At 38.8% G+C, this 14,221-nt stretch overlaps 1 protein-coding gene across 10 annotated transcripts in view; it reads left to right on the top strand.

Moving 5' to 3' along the window:
* The window catches only part of TRAK1 (trafficking kinesin protein 1), a 97,475-nt gene that overhangs the window by 6,338 nt on the left and 76,916 nt on the right, over nt 1-14,221 (top strand). The window contains exon 1 of one of the 10 annotated variants that reach the window (XM_017837576.1): nt 12,747-12,769. The exons of the other annotated variants lie outside the window; for them this stretch is intronic. Coding sequence (XP_017693065.1) covers nt 12,762-12,769 — 8 coding nt within the window. The 5' untranslated portion in view covers nt 12,747-12,761. Of the gene's footprint in view, nt 1-12,746; nt 12,770-14,221 lie in introns of those variants that run through there. 10 annotated transcript variants of the gene reach the window in all.

Here is a 14,221-nt window from a genome sequence, read left to right on the forward strand (position 1 = left end):
TGAGTTTATGTGCTTATGTGCTGCCTTATGAACTTGGGGCAGGAAAGCTGCTGTTTTTTGCAAGTGTCAGAATAGCTAGTGAGACTCCCCCAGGTACATTGCTGTGCTTTTCGTTTCCTCCCTTCCTTTTTCTTATTTTTAATGTGTTTTGGTTTAGTGCTAAAATCAAAGGTCATCGCCAGTCTTACAGTCTCCATGTGCATGTCTGAGTGAATGCATTTCTCTTCACTTTCACATTTATCTTTGCAAATAAAATCTGTGGGTGGAGAACTTTAAAATGGGATTCAGAGTGGTGTGAGACTTCTCTAAATGACATACCTGGGAATGCTGCCACATAGCAGACACATTTCAGTGATGTGTGTTTCATTGCTGTGGGACACCAAAGACAAAGTAAGATGGGCTGTGTAAGTTGGTACCGACAGTGTTCATAAAGTAACACTCCATGCAATAGAGGGCTTGCAGGCATGCTGAAGTGAAAAACCTAACTATTTGGTGTTAGGTTTTAAATGTTCCACCATACATTCATATTGGAGTAGTGTCATTTATCTTAAATGGAAAAACTTCCTTTTTTCCTTTTCTCAGTTGAAAATAACTTTCAAAACATTTGTCTTTCTTTCCTCTCACCAGTCAGGATGGGCTCCCGCTGAATATTATCTTTCTTCATTTTGCCTGGTAGCGTTGGTCCTGCTCACAGTACTGTGTGGTTGCAGACTTTCATGCTACTTATGCGGTTTTATGGATTTTTTGAGGCTCTATCGAGTGGTGCAACTCTGTCTATATAGGATGTCTGTAGGAAAATTCTGCATATGGCACATTAGTTTTGTTGACTCAAGTATTTCCTGCCCACCATCAGGTAGAACATGGGATGTACACTGGGTAATTTGCAAACTTGTTTAGCTAAAGTTCAGTTTTATTTTTACAGCTGTTTGTAATTTGTCTGAAGAGCACAGGCCATAATGGTTAAAACCTGGTGGCTGTGGTGGTGCCCTTTGTCATGCAGCAAGGGGAATTGGTGATGAATGCAAACTGTACTATGGTAGCTTACCCTTAAGTATTTGGTTTTAAAGACTTGATGGCACATGCCTCTCTGCTGAGCCTGATGGTTGTGCTGAGGAACATAAAAAGTGATTGGGTCAGTGTCCTCTCTAGTTGCCTTTAACTTAGCACTGTGAATGTCCTGGAAACATTGTGCAGCTGTATTACCTTCATGTGTGTTTGGAGCAAGGGTAGAGCATGCTCAGATTCCCTTCCTGCCTTCATCTCTAGGAATATACTCTACCACTGTGCACTAACACACATCCTGCATTATATTTAACCTGATTTGTAAATAAATAAGTAAATTCAAAGAACTGAGCAGAATGGATTCATATACCTTCAGTGACATAGTTGTGATGCATGACTGCAAAAAGAGGAAAAATATGTCTGAATTCAGAAACCTGCAGCCAAACACTGTGCCAGTAACTCACATATGCACTGTAGCTGCAAGATCTTTGTTCTAGCTGTATGTTTGGGGTTTGTGTGGTTTCTTAATTGCACTATAAATTGGTATCTCCATGTAGGACCCTTTGAAAAGCTAATGAACAGCTTTGTTCTTCAGTGTATTCTGGTCTAAACACAATGTAAAGAATGTGGAAGAATGGAAATCTATGAAATAGCAGTATTATGCAAAAGTTTGACAGAGAAAACTTACAAAAAAATCCCCCCAGAGTGTACTGCCAGTTGTTAAGTGATCTGTTGTCTGTTGCTGGACTTGTTTTATGCTGTTTTCCTACCTCACCATAGATTTAGCCTGAATTAATGGAAATGAGTAGGAGTTGTAAAAAACCCTTCTGTTCCATATTGACCTGGCTGTATCAGCACCCATTTGGCAGTTGGAATCTATGGGAGGCCATATAGGTTTATTCTGTGGTGTTTCCATGCAGGCTCATAGTCTGCCCTGGCAGAATTGGTCTCTTATCTGACCTGTCTGGCATACTGTGCAACTATCTTAGCCTAGAAAGTCATGGATCCAAGTCAAGTTGCTGACCTTTTCTGCCTGCTTATTAATAAACCTTCGTGTTTCTACTGCCATCAGTGTAGGTAGAGTGAGGCCTGGGAAGAGTGTGTTTGAGCACTGTCTCATCCTGCTGAGAAAGTGTTGGCCTTACTCAAATTGCACAGAGGTACTTTGTGCTGTGGGCAGGGGCTGTGCAGGCAGCTGGTGTGGGTGTTGGTGCCTGTGGAGTCTGGACTGAACAGAAGCTTTGGAGCAAGGGCTTGAGCTGTGGAACTGCAAACCTACCATGAAAATCTGTGTATCTGTTTAAAGAGCTCTAGGAAGGTTCTGGTGCAGCTTGTCACTACCAAGACATTTTCCCCAGAGGGGCTGTGCTAGATTTACTGCTGGTTAAAAGCTGGCTGCCTTTTTAAACTACAGGACAGTGGCTTATTTTGGCCTTGACCTGTCAGTTGCTGGTGTTGTTGATGATGGAAGTTTACAAGGGAATTATTACTAGGCTTGAGTCACGGGAAACTTATCTGTGCTTCCTGTTTTGGCCGTGGAGATTCCAACCTAATGATGAATATCAGTATGGTATTTTGGTGATGAATTTTAATATATTTAATAAAATAGAATGCACATGCTTCATTTATATTTTTCTTCCTTTTCTGTTTCCATGGTGAGGGACAGGTGTATGAAAACTGAGCCATGGGACCTTACAGAGACATAAAAGTACACAAAAGACAGAATGGAATATTGTAAAGAGACATTTTCAGAATGACGGCAGAATATTTTACAGAGAAGAACAGAAGATGGTTCTCAGTAGAAACTAAGAGTTGTGTCTTTGCTGAACCTTGCAGTTGGTACAGGTGAATAAACAGTGTATTTCTGAAAACCAAGTCTGGATCTGGAACAACAAGGGAAATAAGGGTGGTCTAGTGTAGCCACATCTCTACTCTGCACTAGGAGCAGCTACAATATTTAATTCCCTTCATCCTGGTAGGGGAAATACTTCAATTTTCACTTTAGAATACAGTCTTTTTTGCTTGAACTGCTGCATGAACCATTTGGACTGCTATGTTCTTCTGAAAAAAGGATAACTGAGAATTTGTTAAACAAAGCTAAAACTGTTATTTGTATGAGGCAAGTGATGACCTGGAGATCTTTGCCATTATTGTGTATACTTTTTAATGTTATTTCAGCATTTCTTGCTGAAAATTCTATTGGACCCCAAACCCTCAGGCAGATACAGTATAATATTTCACCTTGCTTATGTTTAAAGTATGACTAAATTTAAATCCAAAGCTTTTCTACATGAACTGTAAAAGGAGTTAAGTAGGTTGACTTTGTCTCAGGTAAGTCAGTGCCTACATAGAAATTTGAGAAAAAAACCTTTTCTATTCTATCTTTTAATGATGTGATGTGCAGGCCTTTCTATGCAAGTTCATTTTTTCCTGTCTGCCACACTAAGTTGTAAGGAGGTGCTCTCCAGACCTTCTTCAATATCAAGGAGAATTTCATATCCTCTCTTGCAGTAAAAAAGATACGATAAATCTCTGAGGTCTGCTGCAAGAACGTATTGGACAGATAACTGAAAATTAATGAAGGCTTAAATAATGAAATTGAGGATGTGTCTCAAAGCAGTTTTTAATGTTACTGGTTTCATTTGTCAAATCATTCCTTTTTAATGTCTTTAGCTCAAATAACAGTTTGTATGTCAGAAGAGCAGTCTATACAGAGGATTTACAGAGAAGGTAGAGAGATCTGTTCCTTTCAGGAAATCCTGAGCTTATATTCAGGATTGTACTTGTAGGCCTTGCTTTTCATTTTACCTGTTGATCTTGAAATCTGAGGCTTTCACATCTCCCTTGAGAGAAGCTTGCTTCTTCATGCACAAGCCAGGAGTGTGAAATAAGGCTATTACTTTGGCTTTACTGATACTTTCCTATGGTGTCAAAACTTATCATGTTCTTCAAATGTAACTGTGGGTGCTTAAAGTCCAGATGTTCCACTCTTAAAGCTGATTAAAATGTTACCGTTAGTTTGAGGAAACTGAGTGTTGGGAATGATAACTTTGCTTGTGCTAGAGTATGTATGAGTCAAGGAAAATGAATTCTAATTGTAGTTCTGAGGCTTATAGGACCATTGCTCTGCCAAGTTAGGTCATGAAAAATATTTTGAAGGAAGACATTTCTAAGCATCATAAAATACTTGTTTTGAGAGAGGCTTTCTTTTAAGCTGGAGGCAGAGAATTTTAGTGATGTTTTTATATTTTTCAGTGGAATAAAGAAGTGGTTCAAATGCTGTGGCTTCCAACACTGTGAACCTACACGTTGTTCTGTGCACTTTTACATTTATCAAGTGTCTGTAATATTTTACTGAATTAGTTCAGTTCCTCTTACTGCCCAAGCAAGGGTTGCTTTTTATACTATAGTAAAAAATTTTGCTTTCAGAGAAATTTCAGTTTTGTAATTAGGTTTTAGAGTACACAAAGAATAAAATACCTGATATATAGGAATAAGATTTGTCAAAGAATGATTTTCCTCATGGAAAGGTGGCTGGGTTGCTTGCCTGAGGCTGTTGGTATATTCAGAATTCTTTCTGACTGGGTGCTAAGATATGAATAAGTCATAAGGCACGCTGATAAGTGGGGAACTGAATTGACTGATGGTAAGCAGGTCAGCTTGTCTAGTCCACTTACAGTAATTTTTGGTCTCCATCAGTAGAGATTTGCAATTCAGCAGGAGCTGTCAGGGCAGTTTGGTCAAATGCTTTCTTACTGCTCTGGTGACTAAGTGAGGCTCAGCGTCCAGTACTATCTGTTGTGTGTTTTGGAGAATATGTACATGCACACAGGAATTAATCTAAGGACAACTTCAGAATGCATCATGTTTAATGGTTATCACAAGTATTTTCCAAAGTCAGTTTCCAAATGGTTTGGAAGAATTTGATTCATCTGTACTGAGTGAATCCAAATTTTTATTTCTGTGGTCCTTTGGGGAAAGCCACAATGCTGGATTTCAACTTCATTCTGTATCTAAGTAAGATACTGTAGACTGAAAATGGAGCAAACACTGAGCATGTATTGCATTTAATTTGCATTTTTATTCCCTAGCTTGTGCTCTTGTGTAGTTCTCCCTTGTAAGGAGATGGTTTGTTTTGTTTTTTTCGGGGTTGGTGGTTTTTTTGTGCGTGTGTGTAAATACTGTATCACAGCTTTGCTCTTGCTATGTTCATGTTAATGCCCCTGGAATTCTAAAAAACTCTGTTCTAAAATCTTTGCTTGTATGACTTTGTCTTTAATGGCACTAAGCCATGGATAATTGGCTCAGTTTCCTAAAATTCCACAGCCTGTTGTTAAGATAAACATTTCTGGGTTCCCAAGAACACAGACACATATATATGGTAATATACTGATTATACGGAGCAGCCTTTAAACAGCAAATTCTTATTTTCCTATTTTATTCTTTGTGTTTACACACAAACTTTAGAAGCAGAAAAATGACTTGACAGAATAATTGTGCCAGTTTTTAAACTACATTGTAGTGTTTTGAGAAGGGCTGTGAAATGTCCTTCTTTTGCTGTAGCCATGAGCCCCTAGGGGAGCAGAAGGGAAGCAGTCCTGAGTTGGAATGGTGTGTGTTGAGATGCGCCCTCATTAGTCAGCAGCACATGCCCCAGTTGCTGGGAAGTCCATGTGACCAAGGCTTTGGTATAAGGCCCAGGACTGCTGGGTTATTAAGGAATTTGTTGCTTTGTTTTGTCACTCCTCAACACTGGTACCTCAAGTGAACTCGTGAGGCTCAGGTATCCACAAGTATTGGAGGTCTGGCTTTCTCTTGGCTGAGAAGGGCTGTGATCTGCATTCCCCCAGCCAAAACTTCAGAGAGGGGCTATGATTATAGAGCTCGTGACAGAGTTGGGTTCAGTTCACTCATGGCCTCTCAAACAAATAGTATGTGGTGGAAAGCGTTGCTCCCATATAAACCTAATCAAAGATCAAAAAAAAAATGGATATGAGGCCCAGATCTATTAACAGTCAGTTAAGAAATTGTGGGGTAGGTTTTGAGGAACTCTGTGCACGTGTAGGGTTGTGAGACAACCTTGAAGATGATGTAGGTTCTTACTGGATTATGCCAGTTGCTGGAGCACGTGGGAAGGCTTGCTGCCAGGAAGTGAGGGCCAGTGATGCTAGTGAGCCAAAGCAGATCATCTTAGCATCCTACTCAGAGCAGGAATTGGTTGTCTGACTGTCCTTGGAGGTAAGTTTCCCAATAGTTATCTTTAAAATTGTCTCTAGCAGTAACAGGATACTTTCATTTCTTAATTTCTGGGGGGAAAAAAAAAAGTGATGTCCTTAGTCAATAGACTGGGTTTTGATTTGATTGTTGGGGGTTTTTTTTAATCAACTTTTTATATAATTATTCTGATCAGTCCAAAGCACTAAACTCAGCCTGAAAATAAGTGGATCAGGACACAGGAGGTATAGTATGTGGGTTTTGATTTTTTTTTGAAGTTTGTGTTTGGTTTGGGTTGGTGGTTTTTTTAGGGCAATTTGCAAGGAATTTTATTCCCCTCCTGCTCTCGCTGACTCTGGGCAATAAGAAACAGTAGAGAAAAACAGCAATCTTAATTCTGTAAATATTTTCAGAAGGACAGCTATTAAAATTTGAAATAACGACATTTTTCCAATCCTGTGAAGCAGCATTTTTTAAAAATTTAAATTATACCAAGTCTGTGTAGACTTTTAAAGGTCATTGTGGAGGGGGAGGAGTTAAAAATTCCTCCTGTAATAGGTGAAGAACAATAGTAATGCAAAACAAGATTAAAATCCCCCCCAGGTTTTAAACCATGATAAATATTTGGTTTGAGCTAGTCTGTTCTTTGTTTAGAGTTACTTGACTAAAACTCCTGACCCCAACTTGCTGGCAATTAGGTCAATTGTATTTTTGATTAAATGGTAGTAGTGGTGGTGGGAAACCAAAATATCAACCTGGTCTTTTGGCTGTTTTCACTGCTTTCCCTTGCTCTTTATTGTGGTCCTGAGGAAGAAGGTATGGCTTGGCTTGCTAATCAGGGTTTTAGCTTGGAATGGTAACACATTTTAATTTGAATATCTTTACTTACTTCATGCTGTCTTAGGCCTAGACACTGTTCAGTGGGTTCTTGGGGTTTTTTTTTGTTTTCCCCTTCACTAGTACCTAGTTCACGTATGTGTAGTGCATTTGTGACTCTCTGCTCTGCTCTGCTTCTGGTCAAGTGCTCTTGCTGATTCTTCCTGTGGATAGGAAGTGAGCTCAGGACTCAAGAGTGGAGACAGTGGTGTTACGTCCTCTGCTGCAGTTCAGACAAATTGTGGTCATCCCACAGCTCTTCCCAGCTAGTGGAAAAGCTGTATCCAAAACTGTCTTTTGAAAAATCTTTGAGAAGTGGGGAGTTTCATGCTCTTGTGGTCTATAAATAACAAGAACTTTTCAGGTTTCTGTTATCACTGTTGCCACCCATATTATTTGAGGACCGGGTTTGCTGTTGGTGTAATAGGTTTTCCCCATACCTAAACTCTTTGACAAGTCTTTGGTGCCTGCCCTTTTTGTTTATCAGTATGAGGAGATATGCTGTAGATATTGTGTTAAAGTATTGAAGCTGATGTTCATGTATTCTAACTTGTACATTGGCTGTGTATGAGGCAGGGGTCCATACATACTAAATGCAACAATACCCTAAACCCAAATTATTTGGTGGCTTGTTTTTTGTTTTATTTTGCTTTTTTAAGTTGTTATATCTTTTCCTCTTCTTCAGGAAGTATTGGTCCATGCCCTTTGGACTCATCTTGCATTGATCTACCTCAGTGAGCACCTTGCACGTGCATGGATATGAAAAGAAAGTACATGTTTGAGGTGTTTATACTTTGCATTGCCATACCTCTGACCTTTGCTTTGTTTCCAGAAGAATTCCTTCTTTGCCTGCGCATACAGTTCACATACACTCTGTACTAGTGTTGGTGATAGAACAGTTCTCCCTTTCCAAGACAGGTATGCAGCTTGTCTAGCTAAGATCTCCCAGCCAGTAGCATGATGTGTTGCAGGAAAGGCAATGCACTAATTATTGCAATACCTGTTTTCAGGTATTTTTTGTTCACTGAGAGAAGGGATGAGTGAGGAGGGCACTTTTTTTGGCCTATATTTAATAAAAGGAGAGGGAGCTGTAAAAGCTCCCAGTGTAATGTGAGCCTTACATGAGGAAGAACTATTTATAGAACCCTGCAATACTTGCCTGAAGGAACTCAGAGCAAAGAGGGGCAGTGTTACATAAAGCAGGGGGAGAGCACACTTGTGCCCTCACAACTGCTAAGGTCAAACCCAGGGCTTGTCTCACAGTGTGCTTCCACTGTTCCTTGGCCTTAGGGGAGAAGAGACTGATGGGCTCCTTCTGAAGGCCAAATCCTCGTGGTGAGAAACTTTGGTTTGTGGCGTACAGCGGGGTGGTTTTCCTTCATTTTTTTTTCTTCCTTTAAGAGGCTTATTATTTGTGGTGTTTTGATTTTATTATTTTTTGAGAAAACACGAGTGTCTTGATTGATGACTTAATGGTCAAACAAGGCCAAACAAGGTCATAGCAGCAGCTTTGGGGACCTTTGGAGGGTAAAATTTTATGCTGTACATGGTTATACTATGGCTTAAGAAGTTTTTTGGTTATTGCTGGTGCTGTTTTGGCTTCTGTTCTCTAGTGGTGACTTTTTAATTGCAAATGACATTACCATGCCACTGGCAGTTAACCAGGTATTGTTCTGGTTTTGGATGCCTTCATCAACTTAATATTTGTCAGTTATGAGGCTTTATAAAAATTGGTTTTAAAAACCCTTCAAATCTCTAGCTTGAAAATGCTCTTTAATAGTTTCATAGGCAGAAGAGACCCTCTTTAGGGAGGCAGATACCTGAGAAGATCCTTCATAGCACGACATAGACACTGGGTGTTGATACTTTCCTGTAAGATTGCATTTGGCTAGGCCAAAGAGTTCCTAACCTCACTATGAAGGAGAAGAAAAATGCCAAACAAACAAAAAGTGTGGAATATAGTCTGAATGTAATATATGGCTAGGAAATCTAGACAGAATGTTTGTAAAAGGACCTTGAATGGCTTTAAAATTTTGGAGAAGGATACAGTCTGGAGTTGTCCAAGATGCTTGTCCCTTTAATTTTTACATGAGAAACGCAGTACTTTTGTGTTCATGATTTTGAAGGTAAATAAACTGCTTCTCACATTCTGTCACTCATCTATGACACTTTGCCTCTTTATGTCCCTTGAGTTGAAGGTTTAACTAAGCAGTCAGCATTCTGCATGTGTTTGAAAGGCAGACATTCTGCAAATGGTTGTTTTTTTATAGTCTGACAAAGTGTTTAAATCGAAGAAAACATTTTGACTGGCTTTTGAACCTACCCACTGAGAAATGGTTTTTAAATTTAAAAAAAAAAAGGCAACTTTTGTAGATGCAAAATGTGAATTAGTAAAGAAATAAACAAGTTGAATGCTTGAAGCAAGTCTTATTAAGTTGTTTTGGTCAATTATTTTTCCAAATAAAAAGGGCAGGCCAGCATGTTTATCTGTTTCACAGATTAGGTAGACATATAAACTAGCTTTGATTTGTTCCAGTGTCTACGTGGGGAATTTTGCATCTGAAGAATTTTTTTTATGTGTGAATAAGAAGCTTGAGAGTTGTTTTTAAACAACTTAGTAAAACTTACTAGACTTAGCAAAACAGAGGCGTTTCATGGATTTCATGGATTTACAAAGTGATGTACAAAACAGGAAGAATATTTTTGGTGGAACTCTTGCAAGTAGATAAAAGGGAAGAATTTGCACACTCTAAAACCCTTTGAAGTGTTTAACTGTCAGTTAGTACTTAGTAAATGAGAATTAGTAAATTAGTAAATGAGAATACAGGATCAGAGCTCTGTAGCTCCAGGCAGATGCAAAAAGTAGAATACTTTCTCAGTCCCTTGATACCCTGTGGTTCTGTCTGAATTAGCAAATACTTTGGTTGGTAGGGATGGGTGGGTAGATCAAAACACTGAGGCTTCTTAAATCTTTATTACTGATTTGTGTGGGTTAGTTTAGATTAGATTTAGCTTGTCACCTTGGGCTTACTGTCCCCACTTACCTATGCAGTTTGAAGCTTCTTGAAGGAGGAAATTTAATAGGTACACGCCAGATGACCTTGCAGTGATGTAGCCATGGGATTGCTTGAAGTTTCATGTCCCTGTTAGACAGCAGGTAGCATTTGAAGTCCGTCTTGGAGCAGACTTTTCAGATTCTCTTACTCAAAAGGCAATTGATTCATGTGCACCACAGTTGTTCTGGAAAACCAGCTGGGTCACAGTAAATGGTTTTGCTTTTGCTCTAAACCAAACAGCATAGTTAAATTCTGTATGAGAGTATGCATAGCAAAAGGATGACCTGGAAGATTATAACCAGAAGTCCTGGAAAGACATTTTTCCCCTCCATTAAGGAAGTCTTTCTTTAAATTGGCAGATGTTTGCAGTGTCCAAGTTGCCATTTTAGACTACTAAATAACAGTATTATTTGGGTCACAAAATCTGAGCTGTTAACTAAAAATAGTTCAAAGCTTAATGATCACTGTAGGGTGCAGCTCGTGGCCCTTGGATAGCACATTAGTTGTAGGAGTTTCAGCTGTTTTGTGACTGCAGTAAATGGCTCCTGTTGCAATCCAAGATGGCGATAAGAATAATGTTGCAAGGTTACAGATAATGTATTTGTTGGCACTGCTGGGCTGTGGGTAGGCACATGGCTGAATAACTCTATATCTTCTGCTTTTGGTGAAGGAAGAAGGATTACTTTAAGTCATTTATATATTTAGCTTTAGAGTGTTTAATGTGTTTAATGCTAAATGCAGAAAAAGTTTATCTCAAATAGCTATGAAAAAGCGAATGGTTTATTTTATTTGCTTGTATATGAAATTTGTGGTGCATGAAACTCAACCCTCTCCCCACAAAACACACTGCAAATTAAAAAATTAACTAACCTTTTTTCATGTCCAGAATCCAGAAATGGCTGACTGATGTGGAGATTTTTTTTATTTTTTTTTTACCTCAAAACCCTCATGTCTTGGCGGATGTAAATGCGTCCGTTAGCTTTGAACTTTTGCCTTTTGTAATCTGGGCTGCCACAGGTACACTTACAGTATACCTGTAAGTATATACAAGAAGTACCCAATGTACTTCTTGATCAAGTCTTAGTTACACTGCAGTCATAGTCCAATCTATTGTGTAGATGTACTAATAGATTATAATGCTGTTGGCCGTTTATGGTCTTCATACAGGAATCAGGCAAATGCTCTGTTTTAAGCATTTATTGGGTTAGACCAAAAAATGTGAGCATTCTTCAGAAGAGGTGTGCAGGAGCAAGTTTTTGTGTTTATGTGATTGCTCTTACGAAGTGCGGGGTTGAAATGAGTGCCTTTAACAAATGACTGACAAATAAGGGTTTTTTCAGAGTAAAATGACCTGTGCTAAAAAGGTTTAGATGATAAACTTAAGGGAATTGTGCTTTTTCAGCAAACAGTTTTACGCTGAAGGATTAAGTTCAAACATTCCTAATTAAGTATTTCTTTAGTCCCAGTTCTGCTTATTAGCCCCAAACTGTCATTGTATTTAGACTGGTAGAAATAGTGCAATACAACCACTGAGGCGAAAGCTGAATTATGTCATATTAGGTGGGAGAGAGGAGTTATTTAAATCCTGTATGCAGGCTGCTCTTGGCATATGCAGTAGAAGGAATGAAATGCATTGAATTTTCATCAGGAAAAGTTATAATCTGACTTGCAAACTGTACATTTGTTTGAATGTCAGAGTAAATACAAAACTGCAATAACAATTAACATCCTCATTTAGATATCAGAAGGAGTAAATACGAAATAGTGCAATAACAATTTGTACCATCTTGTGTAAGAATATTGTATATCCAGGTGAGACTGACTAAAGAATAATAATGTTGTGTATTTCATGGGTGCAGTTTCTACAATGGCTGTTTTGGCAATCTGGTAAATGCTGCTCACCTGCAGTTTCTTTTTATTTTTTGCAATAGGAAGACTTAAATGGAACTTTAAAGGAAAAGTGTGCGCCACTGGATTAGTTGGTAATATTTGCCTTGCAAGAGAGGCCATGCAAACAGTGCCTCTGTGGATTTGGTAAGAGTCTGAGCAACATTTCTCCACTGTGTGTATGGAAATCAAGGATATTAAATAATAAGGAAGCAGACATATGCATTTGTGCTGGCTTTTCTCCCTGCGTGATACGGGATTTTAAGATCAAGGCAAATTCTCTTCCTTAATCTAGAATTTGACTTTCTTATATAGACATTCCACGTGTTTTTGTAGAGGACCAGGCAGACTGACTTGTGGGAATTGTTTGGGGGGTTGGGTTTTGTTGCTTCTTTGTGTTTTCAAGCTCTATTTGCTTATAGTTTCTGTAAATTACCAACAGTGAAACAAGTTGTGTGAAGGAAGACCACTGATGACTTTTGTTTCTGAATGTGTATCTCCATTTGTTCTTTCTTAACAGTGACAAGACAGAAGCTGTTGGAGTGCAGCTTATGGTAGGGGGAGAACTGGTTCCATAGTACCTCAGTGGAGTGAATGTTAAAATGGGTGAAGGCAGAGGTGAAACTCATTCAACGCAACTTCTAACACAAAGTGGGATGTTATGTTCTGGCCAAAAGTGTTTTTGGTGAGGACTGTGTGGGAGATAAAAGTCATGAATGAGTAAAGATGATCAGGTATGTCAGATGTTGAATGTCATTTGTTCAGAAAAGTTACAAGATCTTAGATTCCCAAAACTCACTTGAAGACTTTACACAGGAATCACACTTTGATTATCAGTGTTATTTCATTCGGTAGTGCTGTTATATTGCTGCTTTCCTGAGGTTGCTGAAGTAGGGTGTGGAGAGGAGGGTAGAGGAGGACAAGAAAAGCTGAGAAGTGCTGTTAGTGCTTTCAGTTACTTAATCCCAGACATGCCCTTGTTCATAACAACAGACTTATCTAATAGTTTCCCAAAACAAATGTAAGATGTGTGGTAGCAGCTAGGACAAAATAGAGCCCTTCTAATCAGTTAGTAGGTGCGTTTCCAGTACTTTTTCTGGTTTATAGCTTAAGTTGTTTCTATCTTCATTGTGGAGAGAAAAATGAAGATTTTCATTTTGATTCCAACTTCATTTGAGCAACTAATTTCTAATATCAGTAATCTCCCTCTTGTTATTTCAAAGGAGCCACTTGAAAGGGGACCATTTTAAAAGTAATCAGTACAAGTAACCTCATTGTTCTTTTCAGTATGTACTGTGATAGCACAGGAATAATGGATGCTCTGCAGGGGAACTGCAACACTTTCTGTTAAAGCACTCAAGTGAAACTTTCTCTTCCTGCAGCTGCCACAGTAGAGTACCATTTGTACAAGGGTATAGTATCATAAATTTGTCGTTTGCTTTAGTATGTTCCTATAGCTATCATAATATTCCTATTATGATCATTACAAAATACAGTTTTTGAGTCTCTGAGTGTGAGAACTGTTTCCGGGTTGAGTGAACCCATGCAGAAACACAAATGTCTGTCATTGAGGAAAACTTAATGAAATGGCATTTTGTGTATGAGGGTGTTTTTTCCATAGGTTAGTACTGCCCATCTGTTTTCCAGTTACGGTGTTCTGATTTTGGTGTGAACATATCCTAGTTGAGGTCTTCTGAAAGGGGGAAAGAATTTTGCCTTTTTGTTCTTATGCCTGTGCTGAAAGGGAAAAATAGTTTGAGAATAGATGATGCTGGTACAGTGTTACAACTTTGTTGCAAGATTTCTTTGAAGCTTACTTCCAGAAGGTCTGGAACACCTGATATGCGTCTTGACAGTTTAGAGACTAATACTTGAGTCTCGCAATTAGTTTCTAGAAATACCGTCATGCTTTGGTGAAGCAATAATGTTATTGGCTAGAAATGCCAGAAAATAAGGTGCCAAAATCCTGAGTGTAACTTTAACAGCAAAAAAAGGTTATCTGATCATGTTCCTAGAGATTAAGGAGAACCTTTTTCATAGGATTCTTGAGAAAACTGTTGTATATCTGGTTCCCAATGAAGCACTGAACATAGCATGGTCTGTGGCTGCACTTGCATATACACCTTCTCCTTGCAAACAAGTGCAATTGTGTCTTCTTACTGACTGTCTTTCTGCTCTTCCCATGT

This window comes from Lepidothrix coronata, unplaced genomic scaffold, assembly GCF_001604755.1.
Source record: "Lepidothrix coronata isolate B3197 unplaced genomic scaffold, Lepidothrix_coronata-1.0 Scaffold306, whole genome shotgun sequence".
In the NCBI taxonomy this organism is placed as follows: Eukaryota; Metazoa; Chordata; class Aves; order Passeriformes; family Pipridae; genus Lepidothrix; species Lepidothrix coronata.